General features: G+C 41.7%; 1 protein-coding gene and 1 long non-coding RNA gene across 8 annotated transcripts in view; one reads left to right on the forward strand and one right to left on the reverse strand.

Moving 5' to 3' along the window:
• Positions 1-15,411, reverse strand: part of SOAT1 (sterol O-acyltransferase 1) — a 58,777-nt gene extending 43,366 nt beyond the window's left edge. The window contains exons 1-4 of one of the 5 annotated variants that reach the window (XM_060295803.2): positions 15,236-15,411; positions 6,195-6,455; positions 3,406-3,542; positions 2,930-3,058 (exon numbers count right to left, since the gene is read on the reverse strand). In XM_060295803.2, coding sequence (XP_060151786.1) covers positions 2,930-3,050 — 121 coding nt within the window. In that variant the 5' untranslated portion in view covers positions 3,051-3,058; positions 3,406-3,542; positions 6,195-6,455; positions 15,236-15,411. Of the gene's footprint in view, positions 1-2,929; positions 3,059-3,405; positions 3,578-6,194; positions 6,456-15,235 lie in introns of all 5 variants that reach the window. The other 4 variants (XM_060295812.2, XM_060295787.2, XM_060295808.2 and 1 more) reach the window with 4 other exon arrangements.
• A 120-nt stretch (positions 15,412-15,531) lies between these two features.
• Positions 15,532-17,143, forward strand: part of LOC138842819 (uncharacterized) — a 43,327-nt gene continuing 41,715 nt past the window's right edge. For all 3 annotated transcript variants that reach the window (XR_011377727.1, XR_011377728.1, XR_011377726.1), the window contains exon 1: positions 15,532-15,922. This is a non-coding gene — a long non-coding RNA (uncharacterized lncRNA). The remainder of the gene's footprint in view (positions 15,923-17,143) is intronic.

Genomic DNA, 17,143 nt, shown 5'->3' on the forward strand with positions numbered 1-17,143 from the left:
CAGGGCCCAGGTGCTATTCAAGATAATCTCCCCAGGTGCTATTCAAGATAATCTCAAGATTCCCAACTTAATTATATCAAAGACCCCTCTGCCCCCTTTTCCTGCCATATAAAGCAGCATTCACAGGTTCCAGGTTTTAGGACCTTTTGGGAGAGGGGGCATTTTCCAGCCTACCACATATGGCAATACTCCCGAAACTGATGTGGATATCCACATGCCCAAGAAAGAAGTTGAACCCTTAACTTATACAATATAAAAAATAACTCGAAATGGATTATTGACCTAAATGTAAGACCCAAAACTCTAAAACTAGAAGAAAACATAGGACAAAACCTTCATGACACTGGGCTTAGCAAAGATTCCTGGATATGATACCAGAAGCACAGGCAATAAACACAAAAATAGACAAATGGAATCATATCAAACTTAAAAACTTCTGTGCAAAGAACACAGTCAACAAAGTGAAAAAACAACCTATGGAACGGCAGAAAATATCTGCAAATCATATCTGATGAAGGGTTAATACTCAGAATATTATAATATTATAAAACTCCTACAACTCAACAACAAAAAAGCATATAACCCAACAAAACAAAATGGCCAAAGGATATGAATAGATATTTCTCCAAGGAAGATATACAAATGGCCAACAGGTATGTGAAAAAGTGCTCAACATCACTAATCATTAGGGAAACGCAAATCAAAACCACAGTGAGGTATCACCCTACACCCATTAGGATGGCTACTATTAAAAAGACAAACCAACCACCAACAACAAAAACAGAAAATAACAAGCACTGGTGAGGATGTGGTTAAATTGGAACCCTTGTGTGCCACTGGTGAAACTGTAAAATGGTGCAGCCGCAATCAAAAACATTATGTCAGTTCCTCAAAAAATTAAAAATAGAACTACCACAGAATCCAGCAATCCTACTTCTGCGTATAGATCCAGAAGAATGGAAAGCAGAGTCTTGAAGAGATATTTGAATACCTGTGTTCATAGCAGCAGCAGTATTCACAGTAGCCAAGAGCTGAAAGCCAAGGTACTCAGAAGTACGTGGGCCTCCAGCAGAGAAACAGTAAAACTGTGGGACTTCTCGGCCTCCATCTGAGCCAACCCTTCATAATAAATCTTTTTATATATCTATATATATATCCTATTGGTTCTGCTTCTCTGGAGAACTCTGACTAATACACATCCCAAATGAGAACTGTCACTCTAAGAGCTGTGTCTCAAACTTTAACCTGCATATGAATCCCCCAAGAACTTATTAAAATGAAATTTTTATTCAATTAAGTGTGAGGTGGGCCATTTCTAACAGGCCCCCAAGAGGTGCAGATGCCCCTGGGCCTGGCTGGTAGGCCACGATGACTGGCATGGCGTGGTGTCCTTTAAGCCCTCACTACTCAAAGGTCACATTTTACCCATCTGCTCACTCCCCCAAAGTGAACCAATGTTAAAGTAAGTGGAGAAACACATGCAATTTTCAGATCAGCATTAGTTACATTAAACCAAGGAGGAGGTCAGACTTCTTGTTTTAGGCTAAACAATTCAATTTTTATTATCTGCATTAAAACCTGGAATGATTAAAACTTAATGAACTGAGGCTATAAGGAGTACTGAAAACATGTGGAAATTAGAATAGTCTAAAAGCTTTTCTTTAAAAAATGGGACATAGTGAGAAAATCATACTGGTAACAGAAAGTTTCAATAAAAAGACAATGTGAATTAGCACCCAGTCCCTAAATCAAGGAAGGGGAAAGTTTCTACCCAATGTTGGCGTACCCTTTTGCACAAATTTCACATTTTATATCACACTGAAACTAGTCCATATGACAATATAAATATTTCATAAATAGCTAATTAAGAGTCCAACAATCAATAAACTACATTATGCAAACTTAAGCAGCAACATTTATATTCCTGGATCCAGCTGCTGTATTTAATTTACAATTAAATTTAAGTAGGAAAAGCAAAAGCTCTTCTTTATGAAAGAAGTCTCAGGATGCCAAAGACAACCTGTCTCAGAAAGTTCCACACCTATTTGTTAACCAAACAAGCCTCAAATTTCAAATCCTCATTGAAATCAAACCTATACAAATGTCACCGCAAAAATAAATAGCCTGATTCAATAGATGACATCAGTTGAAGTTGTGTTTACAGGTCTATCAATCTTAAGCACAAACCTTGACCTTAACAAGTACTGTGTCAGTCTTCTTTGTATTCATGTTAAGCAAACTTGGACATGAGGACTAACAAAACTCCCCCAAGATTTATAACCTAGTATTGAACTAACTAAGTTAGGTACCCTGCTAATGACTCTCATTAAGCTCATTACACCTATTAAAAGAGTAATTAGTAGCACTTATTTATAATAATCTAATTATGCTAACGGCAGGAGAGGGGTTCTCATTCACTTAACTTGGAGCTCCATGAAGGCAAACACATCTGTATCAATCACTGCTGTAGCCCCAACACCTAGCAGGACACCAATAATTATTGACAGGTTAGGTAGTTGAAGGAATGAATAAATGAATGAATGATGTCGAAAACATAGTAGATACCCCAAAAATGTTCAATGAGTTAATTTAAAAGGGCTTACTTTCTAGTTTCTTCGTTACCAGATATATAAAACTAAATTAAAGCATACATTGCAAACTCCACTTACATCAATAAAGCTCACCTCTATGAGAGGTGCAGCAATTTACACACCAGTGTCACCAGCAGTATCTAAAGCAGCTGTGACTGGCAACTAAACCAATGTGTTCCTTTCTATTCTTTTAATCAGTTTATTTTTCTCCCCTGCACTTTACAGTGCCTACCAGCATATCCATTTATAAGAGAGCTAAAGAGATGGCAATCCTTGCTCTAGAACACTGAATTTGTTGCCTATTTCATTAATTCACCTCAGAAACAGAAAAGCCTCACCGTTACTAGGTGTCTCTTGGCACTCCTCTGTACAGTCTCTCTGGCCTTCTTCCTTTTCCTCAGCATGTTTACTGGACTTCGACGGCCGTTTTCTTACAGACATCTTCTCTTCGCCCAACATCGTGCTGTCTAGGAAAGAAGATATAAAAAGCTTTAAGTATCCGGCTTAGGCAAATTTCACAATATCACCATATTTTTAGGGGAGGCAACAAATGATATAGTCTCTTCCTTTTGTTTTACTTTAATCACATTTAAGCATTTTCCGAGTACCAGATACTATAACAAATACGAAGAAATTGGTCTTTATAAAGTAATTGGCTGGTTTCAAAACACAGCCCCCATTCTTAAAGAAAATTTAGTTGAACAAACAAGGCGTAAGTACATGAAAAATTAAGAATTAAATAAAAGTTAAGTACAAAGATGCCACAAGGTAGAGCACAATCAGTAGTCGAGTCAATGGTAAAAACAATACATACCTGAAGTGCAGAGACAGAAGAGATCATTAAGAGGTGCAAAGGTTTCACAGAACAGAGGGTATGTGACCTGAGTCTTGAAGGACGAGAATGGAGCACTTCACGGGTGAGAAAGGATGAAAACAAGGTCCTTGTAAGCCCTGTTCAGGGGACCATGACTGATCAGACTACTTCACTAGAGGACAAGAAACAAGCTTTCGTCGAGTAATTACTAACTACCAGGACTCTGCTAAGTGCTTTAAGTTTTCTCCTCTAATCTTCAAAACTCTGCAGAAAACTTGTTATTACTCCTGGTTCCTATATGAGGAAAAATAAGGTTCCAGGTAGTTACTGCCAATGCCTTCCACCCACACACCAGGAGCATACCAATGGCTGAACAAGCTGAGTTTGAACAAGCACATCATGGGAAACTGTGGGGCATCTTGGTAAGAGAATATTAGAAAGGACTTATTTAGGATTTGGATTTGACTACGTGATTTTGGGGGAGAGCCCAAAGAAGCGGGGGTTCACTCTGGCTTGAGTGCTGGCCGAAAGCGAGGACAATGTGATGATTGGGTATACCAACAAATCTCTGTAGGGAGGCAGACCAGAGGGAGGCTAAAGCTGTAATTGGTAAAGCATCAACAATCATTCCCAGTAGCCTGGAGAGGGGAATGTTGGATATTTTGTGACTTGGGCTACATGCATGTCTTTACCTGTGTTAAGACATGATTATAACATGGTCTTCTGCTTGTCTTGACCCATCATATTCAAAGAATGGCTTTGTGTGATGCTGATGTTCAGTGAAACCGTTTGTGTTCAACAGGACACCCAGAAGGCCTAGCTCTCAAGTTCCAGGCTAGGTCACAGCAACACCACGGCCTAGCTGATTGCACCAGGGCAGCTCCAGGACACCAAGGACTGTTTGCTTCTTCTCATTACAGTAACTTGCCCAAGTCCACAAAGCTAATGGCAGGGTCAGATTTGAACCTGGGTCAGATCCAAACTACAAACACCACCCACTATTTGGATTTTTTTTTTTTTTTTAAGTTGGTAACAGAAAAGTGGTGAGGGAAAAAGACTTGAAAAAAAGAACTGGGGTCAAACTGTAAAGGCCTAAAAATTAGGACTTTTTTTCAGTTAGGCAGTAGTGAGACATTTTAAAGCCCTGAAAAATATGATCAAAATCAAATTTTAGGCAGATCAATATCGGGACAGTACAAGGTTTACCCCAAAGCAGTGTTTTACTATGTAGAAGTTTTCAGCAGTCTGAAAGCAAAACATAATGAAGTACTCACTACATTACTTTTAAAATTCTAAGATTATGGTCTTTTTAAATGGTTATGTTTAAATGTTCTCTTCTGTATGCAATGGAGTACACGGTGAGCTTGATTGTTTTCTTAAATATCACTGCTTGGCAAAGTAAAAATCTGACAAATCTAGATCAGTTTCCTTCTATTTTTTTCCGAAATCAAATGAAACAGAATTATGGAATAGTAAATGAATATATCAAGTAGAAATTTTAGGAGACCAATAAGATCCAGTTAAAAAGAGGAACCTAGGAAAGAGGTCAGGGCAACTGGTAAATTTTAAAATCATTTGTGTAACAGTGACAGAGGAAGCCAGAAGAACATCTAATTCTCCAACAGAAAAGATTAGAGAAGTGAGAACTGACAACTAAACTCTGAGGGATGCCCTCAAGTAAGACAACAAGAAGTAGACATCAGGGACAAAAACAGAAAAATAAAAGATGCAAAAAGAGCAAAGATGTTTCAAAAAGGAGTTATACAGGAGTTAATAGTGTGGAATTAAAAATAGGGACTCTACTTCTGAGTGCTTAGGTGCTTTACGTGTATGATTATTTTAATCTCTACATAATCTTTAAAGTAGGTACTACTACTTTATTCCCCCAATATTGTCTTTGGTCACCATGTCTTCCCATACACTCTTTCCTGTCTCTAGAAAGCTGTTTCTCCTCTGCCCTTTCTAGCTAATCTTACTCACCATTCAAAGTAACAGTCCCAGCAGCAGCAGTAACAACAACAGTTCTGATTTAATGAGCAGCTGTTTTGTCCCTACCAGGCACTGTGCTGCTAAATCCTTTAAATTTTCTTATTCAACCTTTACAATTTCAGAGGTAGGCATTAGCTCATTTTACAAGTGAGAAAAATATAGGTTAGGGAGGTGATTTAATTTGCTCCAAATCATATAATTCTCCAACTGCAGAACAGGGATTCAAAACCAGAACTACTGGATTCCACAGCCTACACTGTAATCACCAGATGGCCTTGACTCACCTCATCTGCTAAGGTTTCTTTGACCACCATCTCTCACCTCACCGTCCTCTGTGGTCCAACTGCACCCAGTACATCCTGTCACACTAAGATACTCAATGAGCAATACTATCTGCCTCTTACACTCAGCATAAGCTTCTTAAAGACAGGGACTAAATGGTATCTTCTCTTTGAATTCCCAAAATCTAGTGGGGCGTATCTGGAATATGATAGGTATATATTAGTACAGAAAGTGATGTACCAGTTAATACCACAACCAATTATTCTGAGTAATAAGTTCTCTAAACTCAGAGGAAAATGTATATTGGCAGAATGCCAATGAGCATCATCTTCACTGTTAACAGCTTTATACCTTCTACTCAACAATAAGACCTACAACAATCGTTCTTAATTGGGGGTGCGGGGGCCCCCTAGACTAAGGGTATGCAAAACCTACTTTGAATATTTCAGTAACTGAAATAAACAATTATACATTTATCACATAAAGCAAGCAATACAGGCTAACTAAAATAATGTTACTTTGCTTTTGGCTGAGACTGTATCAACTCAGTGAGAAATCAGTTCTCTCTTGCTGATCAGAAGGCGAAAAAAGGGCTTCCCTGGTGGCGCAGTGGTTGAGGGTCCGCCTGCCAATGCAGGGGACATGGGTTCATGCCCCGGTCCGGGAAGATCCCACATGCCGTGGAGCCGCTGGGCCCGTGAGCCATGGCCGCTGAGCCTGCGCGTCCGGAGCCTGTGCTCCGCAACGGGAGAGGCCACAACAGTGAGAGGCCCGCGTACCTCAAAAAAAAAAAAAAAAAAAGCTAAGGCACAGGTACTGAGTTTGCACAATTACACTGCCATAGATCCATCGACGTCTTAGAAGTGAGCCAAAGAAGAAAACACTAACTCTTCATAAAAAGCTTTATGTCATAGTCTATGGTATTTGGACTCAATTTCCTCCGTTAGCAGGAAGAGAGAACCATAACACAGTGGGGAAAGCACAAGATTTGGTATCACAACACCAAGAGGTAAGTTAACATCTCTGCTCCATCATATTGCATCCTCAGGTAAATCCTCCAACCTCTCAATCTGTTTCTTCATCTAGAAAGTTTAAAATACTACTGCACACACACACACACACACACACACACACACAGATAATACACACTAGAGTGCCAATATTCTATTAACAACCTAGCTTAAAAAATTAAGTGAATCTGATCCCTACATATCTATGCCCTGTACGCTAAATGACACAGTCATATCATCCCTCAAATTCTACTTGTGTTTGCTCTTAATATGTGCTAGATGAGGGTAAATAAAGTTCCATAATTATACACTTTCTCAAATGCAGCTCAAGCACCACGTGGCTTCCAAGAAAGCATTAACAAATTTTGTTATTGTCACACATACAGATGTAGGAAGGATAACTATTACTTACGCCTCACCTCAATTTTAACCAAATCCTCATATCATGTAAATCATAAGATTATGAGATGATGTCTGAATTGAGCTCCTCCTGCCATGCATGTCAGTAACAGTACATGGCTGTTGTGGCAGAAAATGGAGGGAAATTACAGTAATGCTCAGTTCAACTGTTCCTTCTCTACACAAATGGATCACTTTGGCCTCTGTGTGGAGAGCAGACCACAAGGAGGGCAAGAGAGTAAAAAAGGAACACCCTGGCAATCATCCTCCTAGCAGACTCCTGCAATCATCCAGGTGAGATGAAGGAGAGCTGAACGTTCTGACCACTCATTCAGGACTGTGAATCCACCCCCTTACCAATCTAGACACTAGCTAGCCAGACTATTTTAGCTGTTGCAAAGTCAAAAATTCAAACTGAAATTAATTCTAAGTGGTTTCTAGGTGCTGACATGGATCACTGCCCTTATATGTGAGGTGTACCATAGTTTTTTCTTGCCCTCCTATTAACACAGGAGGGGAAGTTATCCGCCTCGTTTCCTCTTACTTCCAGGTCGCCGTTCCTCGTTCCCTTCCTTAAATACCTCAGCCAGATTATTACACCTGATACTTCTCTTTGTTGTATGTTCTGTCTTCCTGATCACTCCCCTCCTTTACTGAGGATGTGAACACCTCACTCACTCCCCCTTTCTCCCTTCCACCAATTCTTCCACACTTCTTTCACTTCAACATTTATGTACTAGATCCAAGCTCCTGGCCTCCAAGCTCCTTGACTTCTTCCTTTCTCCAAAAAGCTGTTCTTATGTCCCAGTCACATCTTCCCCTAGAACTTACTGTTACCAACAACTGCACCATGTCCATAATTTTCATTTCTAGCGTCTAACGCTCTGATCACCACCAGTTCACTTACTGTGATACCCTCCTTTCCTCAGCAGGTCCAGACCTCCCTGAGCTCCAGACTCCTATCCAAAGGCCCACCGGACACCTTTATGTAGGCAAATGTCTTACAGGCATCTCAAACTTTAACATGACCAAAACTGAACTACTGATGTTCCATCCAATTCCATTCTTCTGTCTTTCCTAATTCCGTTAATGGAACTAGCAGTCAGTCTTTGCCCAGATTAAAAACAAAAAACCCAAAGTTATCCTTGATTCTTTACTTTCCCTTAATCAATCCAACAGCAAGTCCATTTTACTCTGTCTTCAAAATATATATCACATTCTAAACTTTTCACCACATCCATCACGTTCACCACAGTCTAAGCCACCGCCACCTCTCACTGTAGTAGCCTAACTGGTCTCTCCTCATCTTCTCCCTTCTGGTCACACAGGGCCCAGAGTACCCTTTTTTTTTTTTTTGCGGTACGCAGGCCTCTCACTGTTGTGGTCTCTCCCGTTGCGGAGCACAGGCTCCGGACGCGCAGGCTCAGCGGCCATGGCACACGGGCCCAGCCGCTCCGCGGCACGTGGGATCCTCCCGGACCGGGGCATGAACCCGCGTTCCCTGCATCGGCAGGCGGACTCTCAACCACTGCGCCGCCAGGGCAGCCCCAGAGTACCCTTTTAAAAGGTAAATCTGAGCAGGTCATTCCCCTGGCTCAAAATCCTTCAGGCACTGAATTCTGTTCCAAGCCCTCACCATTGTCTAGTAACTCCTCCATGATCTGCCATTCACCTCCCGACCCTCCACTTCCGACTACAATTCTCATTGCTCATTCTCATTACTTTGGCCTTCTGCTGTTTCTTGGTGAAGCCAAGTTCACTCCCACTTAAAGGTGTCCGCTATTTCCTCTATCTGGATTATCTCCCCCAGACACCCTCCCTCAAGGATTTCCCCCTCACTTCATTCAAGTTCTCAAATGTCCCCTCCCCAGGGACTCCCCTATCTACCCCAACTAAAATAAACACTCTCACACCCTGTTAGTCTTACCCCTTACCCTGCTTTATTTTTCTTCAGTGCACTTATTTCCCAATACATTATAGTTTTAATTGTCTACCCCACAAGACTAATCCCCATGAAAAGCAGAATTTTGACTTGTTCACCATTTTATCCAACTATCTAGAACTTTGCCTGGAACAGTCTGTACTTAATACATGAATGAATGGTTATCAAGCATTTTCATACACGGTAAGGAAATAAAACAACTTCCCTTTACATGTTCATGCAACAATCATCAAGAGGATAGTATGAGAGTTGGAACTCATGTTCATTTCTAACTTTACCTGTTAACACTAAAAGATAAACATAGACCCCAGTTTGGGGTTTAAGTTGTATGGATGTACATAAAAATGATCCGTTCTAGAGCTTAAGACTTTTCATCAGCATCTGCCATTCTGGACCCAATTATAAACCCAGGCTGTCTAACAGACTTTGAAAAACAGTTTGCTAACAAATGCCATGACTTTTACTTCCCTGGAAAATCTCTCAAACTTGAGAGATTTTTCTCCTGAAACAATTCAAATAATTAGAACATTATTAGAATTGCTGGTAAGTTCCTTTTAATGTGTACTTACCACTGGCTACAATTTCTGATAAGATCTTTGTATACATTACCTCCTTTAAACTTAACAATAACCCTGTGAGGTAGGTAAGCCTGTCCCCAATTCACACAGAAAAAAGTAGTGACAACCAGAAGCATAATTATAGACAACCGTAAGAAAGAAAACTTTGAAAGTAGGAATCAACTTTAAAAAAGAGAAAGCAACCATAGGTCTTTTCACATAGGGTTAAAGGGCTTATGTTTCTTATGAGTCCCCCAACACATTATTGTATCAAAGCAGACCTGCAGGGACTTCCTTGGTGGTCCAGTGGTTAAGAATCTGCCCCCCAATGCAGGGGACATGGGTTCGATCCATGCTTGGGGAACTAAGATCCCACATGCTGCACGGCAACTAAACCCATGCCTCCACAACTAGAGAGCCCATGCGCTCTGGAGCCCGTGGGCCACAACTAGAGATAAGCCCGAGCACGGCAATGAAAGAGCCCCCGTGCTGCAACTAAGACCCAACGCAGCCAAAAAGAAAAAAAAAAAAAAAGCAGACCTGCTGAATTCATGCTGTTTTTTTTGTTTTTCGGTTTTTGGTTTTTTGGGCCGTGCCACGCGGCTTGCAGGATCTTAGTTCCCCTACCAGGGATTGAACCTGGGCCAAGCAGTGAAAGCCTGGAATCCTAACCACTAGACTACCATGGAACTCCCCTGAAGTTCATGCTTTAATGACCCTGGCACATCTTGTAAAACGCTATGGTACTTTAAACATAGAAGGCAAGGACAAAAATTTTAATTTGCCTTGAAAAACAATTTTTTTAAGTTTTGACACGTAAAAGGTACGTGTCAATTATCTGAAAATCCATGTATTTTAAGCACCTCTTTCTACAATGATGTTAGATGTAAATACAGAGGTCTACCCCATTAACTGTTCTCACACACTTACGCACACACAGTGTCAAGAGAAGGCACAACCAACCACTTAGAGAAGTTGCATAAGTCCTCATGGAGGTGACATTAGAGCCAGAGTTCAAAGAAGACATAGAGGTTTGCCAGGCATCAAAACAGAACCAGATGAAGCGCACTCTGAAAACATGAACATGTACAGACCTTGGTGACAGATCCATTATTTCAAACATTTCATTGACATCTACTACATGCCAGGCCCTGGGATACAAAGATGATTAAACAGTCTGAGCCCTCAAGGAATAAAAAACTACTAAGAGAAAGATATTAAAAACATAATTATAGGAGTATTACAGAACAGTAATTTAGATGTATGTACATGAAGGGAATACAGGCCTGATGCCCAATAGAGCTCAGGGGCAATTAGGAAAGGTTTCGAGAAGTAGGTAAAATCTAGGTTAAATCTTAAAGGAAGAGAAGGGAAAGGCTGGAGCACAGGGTAAATGGAAGGGCAAGGACAAAAGGTCAAGGGTCCTTAGGGGCAATTCTAAGGAGTTTGGAACTTAACACACAAAACAAGGAGCTGATAGAGGCTTTTAAACAGAGGGTGACTTATATCTGTCTGACTTGATATTTGCCTTTTAGTAAGAACTCAGGCAGCAATGTGGGGATGTGCTATTGGCAGTGATGGGGCCCAGGGCGGGCTGCCCCAAAATATGCCTCAGTGGCATACTGACTATTTTGAAGAAAACAGCGGTTGCAAGGGGGAGACTGTGACCCTCCTCTCTGTCTCCCTGAAAACAGGAAATAAATCTCCCACATAAAAGGTGCCCTTCCTGTAATGGAAGGTAGAAAGACACCCTTATCACCAGAGATGGGGAGTTCAGGGCCCAGAGACCTGTATAAGGAAACACCTGCCACTTCTTTGCTAATTTACTAACCAAGCCCAAACTTTGCTTAAGTTCCTTACTAATTAAGCACCCAAACCTAAGCTTCTTTGTCCTGTCAATTCCTCTCTAATTTATTGTTGGTCTAAAACATATAAAAGCTGCCTACTTTGGCCACTTCTTAGGTCTTGTTTCTATGAGACCTCCATGCACACGAATCAAAGATTCTTTTTTCTCCTGTTAATCTACCTCCTGTCAAGAATTCAAGAGGGGTTAAATCAACTATACTCCAGTATAAAATAAAATTGTTTTTAAAAAGGTTAATTTTATGATATGTATATTTTATCAGAATAAAAAAGCAAATACTGGGGGGGAAAAAAGAGAACTCAAGAGGGGTAAAGGGGGAAATTTTGCCCTCCTGGATAACAGGGAGAACAATGAGCTCTCGCAATTGATAAGGGCCTAAAGTAACGCTCAAATGGCATGTATTTCTTAAATGGACAAATGATTTCATGAAGAAGAGATAAGAGAGATCGGATAAATTTACAAACATTAAGCTGAGGCATCTATGAGATATCCAGGTGCCTACATCCAGAAGGCAGTTGGAAATACAGATCCCAAGTGAGTTTCCTAACTAAGCCTACGGGTGTGCCATTAAGCTAAGTAACTACAGGAGAAGAGAAATGAGTAGATAAGTTCGATATGATATACCGGTGAGTCAGCCAAGTGATTATCGCCAACAGTCAAATGAATATACAAATCCGGACTAAAGAGAGAGATGTGGGATTCATTGGTGTATAGGCAGCAGCTAAGGCCAAGCACAGGAAGGAAGTCTCAGGGAGAGGCCATAAGTCAAGAAAAGAGATTACTTAGGAAATAACAAAGCTAACGTTTGCCTAGTACTTACTTTGGCTCATTTAATCCTCACAACAATCTATGTGGCAGATACTATTAACCCTTTTTTCTTTTGGCCACGCCACATGGCTTGAGGGATCCCTGACCAGGGATTGAACCCAGGCCACAGCAGTGAAAGAGTCCTAACCACTGAACCGCCAGGGAATTCCCACTATTATCTCATTTTAGAAGTGGTTAACATTTTCCAATATTACAAGGCAATTAAAGAACTGAAAAAAAAAAAAAAAAAAAACAAGGCCTAGGAAAGATTAGAGGAGAACCAGGAGCAAGCAATGTTCCAAATCAAGTTAGAAGATACAAGAGGTAACCTACGGTCAATACCATGGAAAATTCAGGTAGGACCAAAAAAATACAGGAAGAAAAAAAAAAAAGAGCATGGGGCACTGAATATTTCACAATCTGGGGACATTAGTAGCTACAATTTACATGCATAATTAGTTTCAGGAAGAAGGAAGTTTCAGGAAGAGAGAGAAAGAAACATATTGAATTGGGTTGCAAAATGAGTTGAGGAAGTGAAAATCATGATCATAAGACTAGTCTCACAAGAGGTGCAGCAATAAAGGAAATAGGCACTCATGTTTATCATGTCAGTAACATTTAAAGTGCTGGGTGCCAGGGTCAGTGCATCACATACCTCACTTAAAATTTCCATTTAAAAAGGTGCAAAAGATTCGGAAACACTACTAAACTCAGTCACATGACAGTAAGTGGCAGCAGAAACATTTACACCCAAAGTGGCATAAAGTTGACTAGCTATTTTAAAAATACAACACACTGAACAATTATTTCTTAAGAATCCAACCAGTTCACTGGTTTTGGAATGTTCAGTGTGGTAGTATCTAACTTGCCTTAAGAAAGCGAAACAAAAAGAATTGGATTGAACCACTAAAATGAATCACGTTGGAAAGAAGTGTTCACTTCAGCCTGCCTGCAGTGTTCCTTATTAATAAAGCTTTCAAAAGCACATTTAAATCTATTAAAAAAAAAAGAAACATTGAACAGGAACACCTACTCTAGGTGACGACTTTGTTACATCACTCCCAGGTTCAGTAGGGGTAAAGAGAAACACTTTACAGATACAATTCAAAACAAAAGAATTCAAAACAGATACAATTCAAATTCAAAAGAAGAAAGGGTCCCTTTCTTCTTTCCAAATAAAGGTTTGCCCTAGTACAACCCTATATTTACATATCAAAGAACTGGCTTATCAATTAGCAAAACTAAAGAACACAAATTCTCATTTACACCTGTATGGTCACTATAATCATTTATCCTATGTGGTAAATTCCATAAATAAATTTTGTTAACTGGCCTTTGTTAAAAACTTTTTCCTTTTCCTTCCCAAAGGAAACAGGTAATCTCTAGTTAATATTTTTCATTCAAAAGTTCCCTCCTTGAGACTTCCCTGGTGGTGCAGTGGTTAAGAATCCGCCTGCCAATGCAGGAGACACAGGTTCGATCCCTGGTTCGGGAAGATCCCACATGCCGAGGAGCAACTAAGCCCGTGCGCCACAACTACTGAGCCTGCGTGCCACAACTACTGAAGCTCGCGTGCGTAAACCCCATGCTCCGCAACGAGAAGCCACCGCAATGAGAAGCCCGCGCACCGCAACGAAGAGTAGCCCCCGCTCGACGCAACTAGGGAAAGCCCACGCACAGCAACGAAGACCCAATGCAGCCAAAAATAAAATAAATAAAAGCAATCATTAAAAAAAAAAAAAGAAGTTCCCTCCTCTGTCCTCCAACTCATTCATTCTCATTGCGCCAGGTGCTGGGCCAGACTGCGAACTAAGACCTAAATAAGATGGACTAGCCCAGCCTTCATGAAATTTACATGCTAGTAGAAGAAACAAAGCATCTAAGTAACTAACGCAGCTCATTACAATTGATGATTAACTGCAGCTAAGAAAAATAGAGCGCTAGGAGGGTTTAACCCCCCACAGGATGGATTTCCTGAAAAAGTGATATTAGGGCTGATATTAGAGGAAATGAGCCAATTAGAGGTGAAGGAAACCCCTAAAGACCAGGAGATAGTAAAGAGAAAGAGGCTTTCTTAGAAGAACAAAAATAAAACCGGTGTGGCTGGAGCCCAGATAGCTCAAACTGAACTGGAGATAAGAGTGGCAGCAGTGTTTTGATCTTTATCCTAAGAATGTGAAATCTTGAGAGTTAGCAGCACATGATGCAATGAGACACGTGCATTTTTAAAGGAATAGTCTTGAATGCATCAGAGCTCCTTCCAAAATCCATCCTTATGCCTAAACAACACACAACTTCCCTAACACCAATACCGCCCAACTTAAAGCAAGGGGAAAAAAAGAAGAATGCTTCGAGTTGAATTCGACTCGAATTCAAGGGACTCTGGAAAAAAATTAGTTTAAACAGCACCCACCTGAGAGCTTATAGGTGTTTCTCGCTTACAAATAACTTCTAAACATACATATCATTTAAACTGCATGGCTATTAACATTTAAGAATGACAGAAACTTAATCACATCCTAATACTTCAAAATAAAATGAGTTGATTAAAGGTTTTGGTATCCAGATTTCGATGTCTTGAAGTACCACCTATCCCTTCACACTTTTTTCCCCTAAAATCAGTCAGAAGCTGACACTTTGAGTGCGTTTTTGGTTTCGCTTTTTAAGGAATAAAATGTATTCTAATGCATAACTTTCTTTACTACTGGCTTGAGAGATGTCACAGGATTTGGGGGGACACCAAACAAACCTCCAAGGTTTAAAAGGCTGCCAGCCATACCGGCGCCCGAAGGTAACTTTCCCGCCCGCCCCATCCCCCAAACTGCCCAGGACTCGCGGAGCCTCCCCCTCCCCTCAGCCCAGGACAAGGCCAGGCCCCCGGGCCAGAGTTGCAGCCGCCACTTCTCTCCCCTTCTTCTCCGGCAGAGGCGGGTGGACCCTGGCAGGAAGTGAGGAGGGGACTGGGGAGCATGGGCATTACCTGGGGCCGGAGCCTGGCAGCGGGGACCTCAGCAAGGAAGGCAAAGCCGAGAAGCCGTCACAGCGCGGCTGGCAAGAAGGTCGGCTCCTAGCCGCTCGCTTCCCGGCTGCCCCAGGCCGCCAACGCCACCAGCCCAACAGCAAACGAATATAACGCGCCCAACTCCCCAGCCCCTCCGCCCCCAGCCTCGCAGCCCGCTACGCAGCGTCATGCGCACGGCCAGCGCCGGCTGAGGCTTTCATTGGTGCTCCTGCCCGCCGTCAGGCTCCGCCCACCGCCCACGGCCGCCCCGCCCCTCCCCGAGTGCGCGGGGTTCCCAGGGCTAGAGACCCACGCTGGCCTTGGCCCACTAAGCGGGAAGCTTTGCGCGAGTAGACCTTGATTCCCGCGACAGTAGCTTGCTTTCCATTTCTACCCCAGCGATTCAATGTTCTGCAGAAATGGGACCGAGGCAACTTGCTGCCTGTCCGAAAAGGAGCCCTGCATGGTAGCGCGGAACTGACGAGTCTAGTGCCTCTTCCAGAGACTCGCAGAATCCGCCTATAGAACTGTGGAATATTGCAGTTTGAACTGACCCCCTAGGACAACTAGAAGCGCTAGCCAGAAGCGTTTGTCATGGGATGCTTTAATGCTTCGAAAATTGTTCTCAACTGTGTCCTTCAGCGAACTAGATAAAGAGACAGTAAGGTAAGTGAAATACCGGGGCAATGAAGTAATTTAAAAGGGGACTTCACAATTAAAGAGAAAATAATGATGCAGAGAGATTAGGACATTAGATACAATTAGATTGTATCTGTTTAGATCGCTTAGATTTTATGAAGGCCAATACGTAGGTAAAGGTAGGTGAAAAGGGAATGATGTGGGCAACAGGGACTGAAGGGCCACACTCTCAGCCTGCAAACCAGTACGAGCTAACCTAGCCTGTCTAGTCAATCCAACCCTACACTATCAGGTTGAGATGGCCACCCATGACCCGGTCAGGCTGCCCTGAGCAAATGGATCAAGGTTACCTAAACTGACTATTCTCGGTGGACCTTTTAACAAAGAGATTTATATAAGTTCCCCTGGCCGCCCAGAGCACCCAGCATTGTTCACCCCGAAGCAGAACCTGGCTTCAGCGTTCAGTCAATTCAGGACTGGCAGTCATTGGCAGGCACACCCAGTTTACCTCTTCTACAGTTGTGATTGCTAATTCTGCCACCTGGATGACAATAGGATCTGATACATCACCTCTCCCCTCCTACCAGTTTAAGAGCAGTAGGAACACAGAGACTCCTTTCTTTAAGACTGCTCACCACTATATACACATACTAAAAAGGCTCGTTTTTTTCCCTTGTTTCGTTTATTCATTCAAAAACTAATGTATTTTGTTCTTGGTGCTAGGGATACAGGAGTGAATATAACAGAAGCCCGGCACTTAGATGCTTATATTTCTAGTGGAAAAGATAACTTTTTAAAAAAAGTAAATAAAATAATAGCAGGTAGTGATGTGTTAAGAAGAAAACAAAACAGAGTGGTCAAGAAAGGACTTTTTGAGGAGATGATCTGAACTAAGCCTTAAATGAGGAGGAGCCAGCTATGCCAATTATGGGGAAGAAGAGCATTCTAGACCGAGGACATGGGTGCGGAAGTGCTAATGCTGAACAACGTTGGCTTGTTTGAGGAACAGAAGGCCAGGAGGCCTGAAACACCTTGTGTGGAGGGTATGAGACTGAGGTTGGCAAGTTAAGCAGAAGGCTAATCCTGTTGTTTGGATTTTTTGTTTGTTAAGTTATGTCTTGTCTTGTTTTTTAAGTCAACGTATTTTGTAGAGAATGACTTGCAGGGGGTTAGAAGTGGAACAGGGAGAAGCCAGAGAATGATAGAGAGCTATTGGACAAGTCCATGCAATATATGATGGTGACCTGG

The sequence above is a fragment of the Globicephala melas genome, chromosome 1 (assembly GCF_963455315.2).
Source record: "Globicephala melas chromosome 1, mGloMel1.2, whole genome shotgun sequence".
Lineage (NCBI taxonomy): Eukaryota > Metazoa > Chordata > Mammalia > Artiodactyla > Delphinidae > Globicephala > Globicephala melas.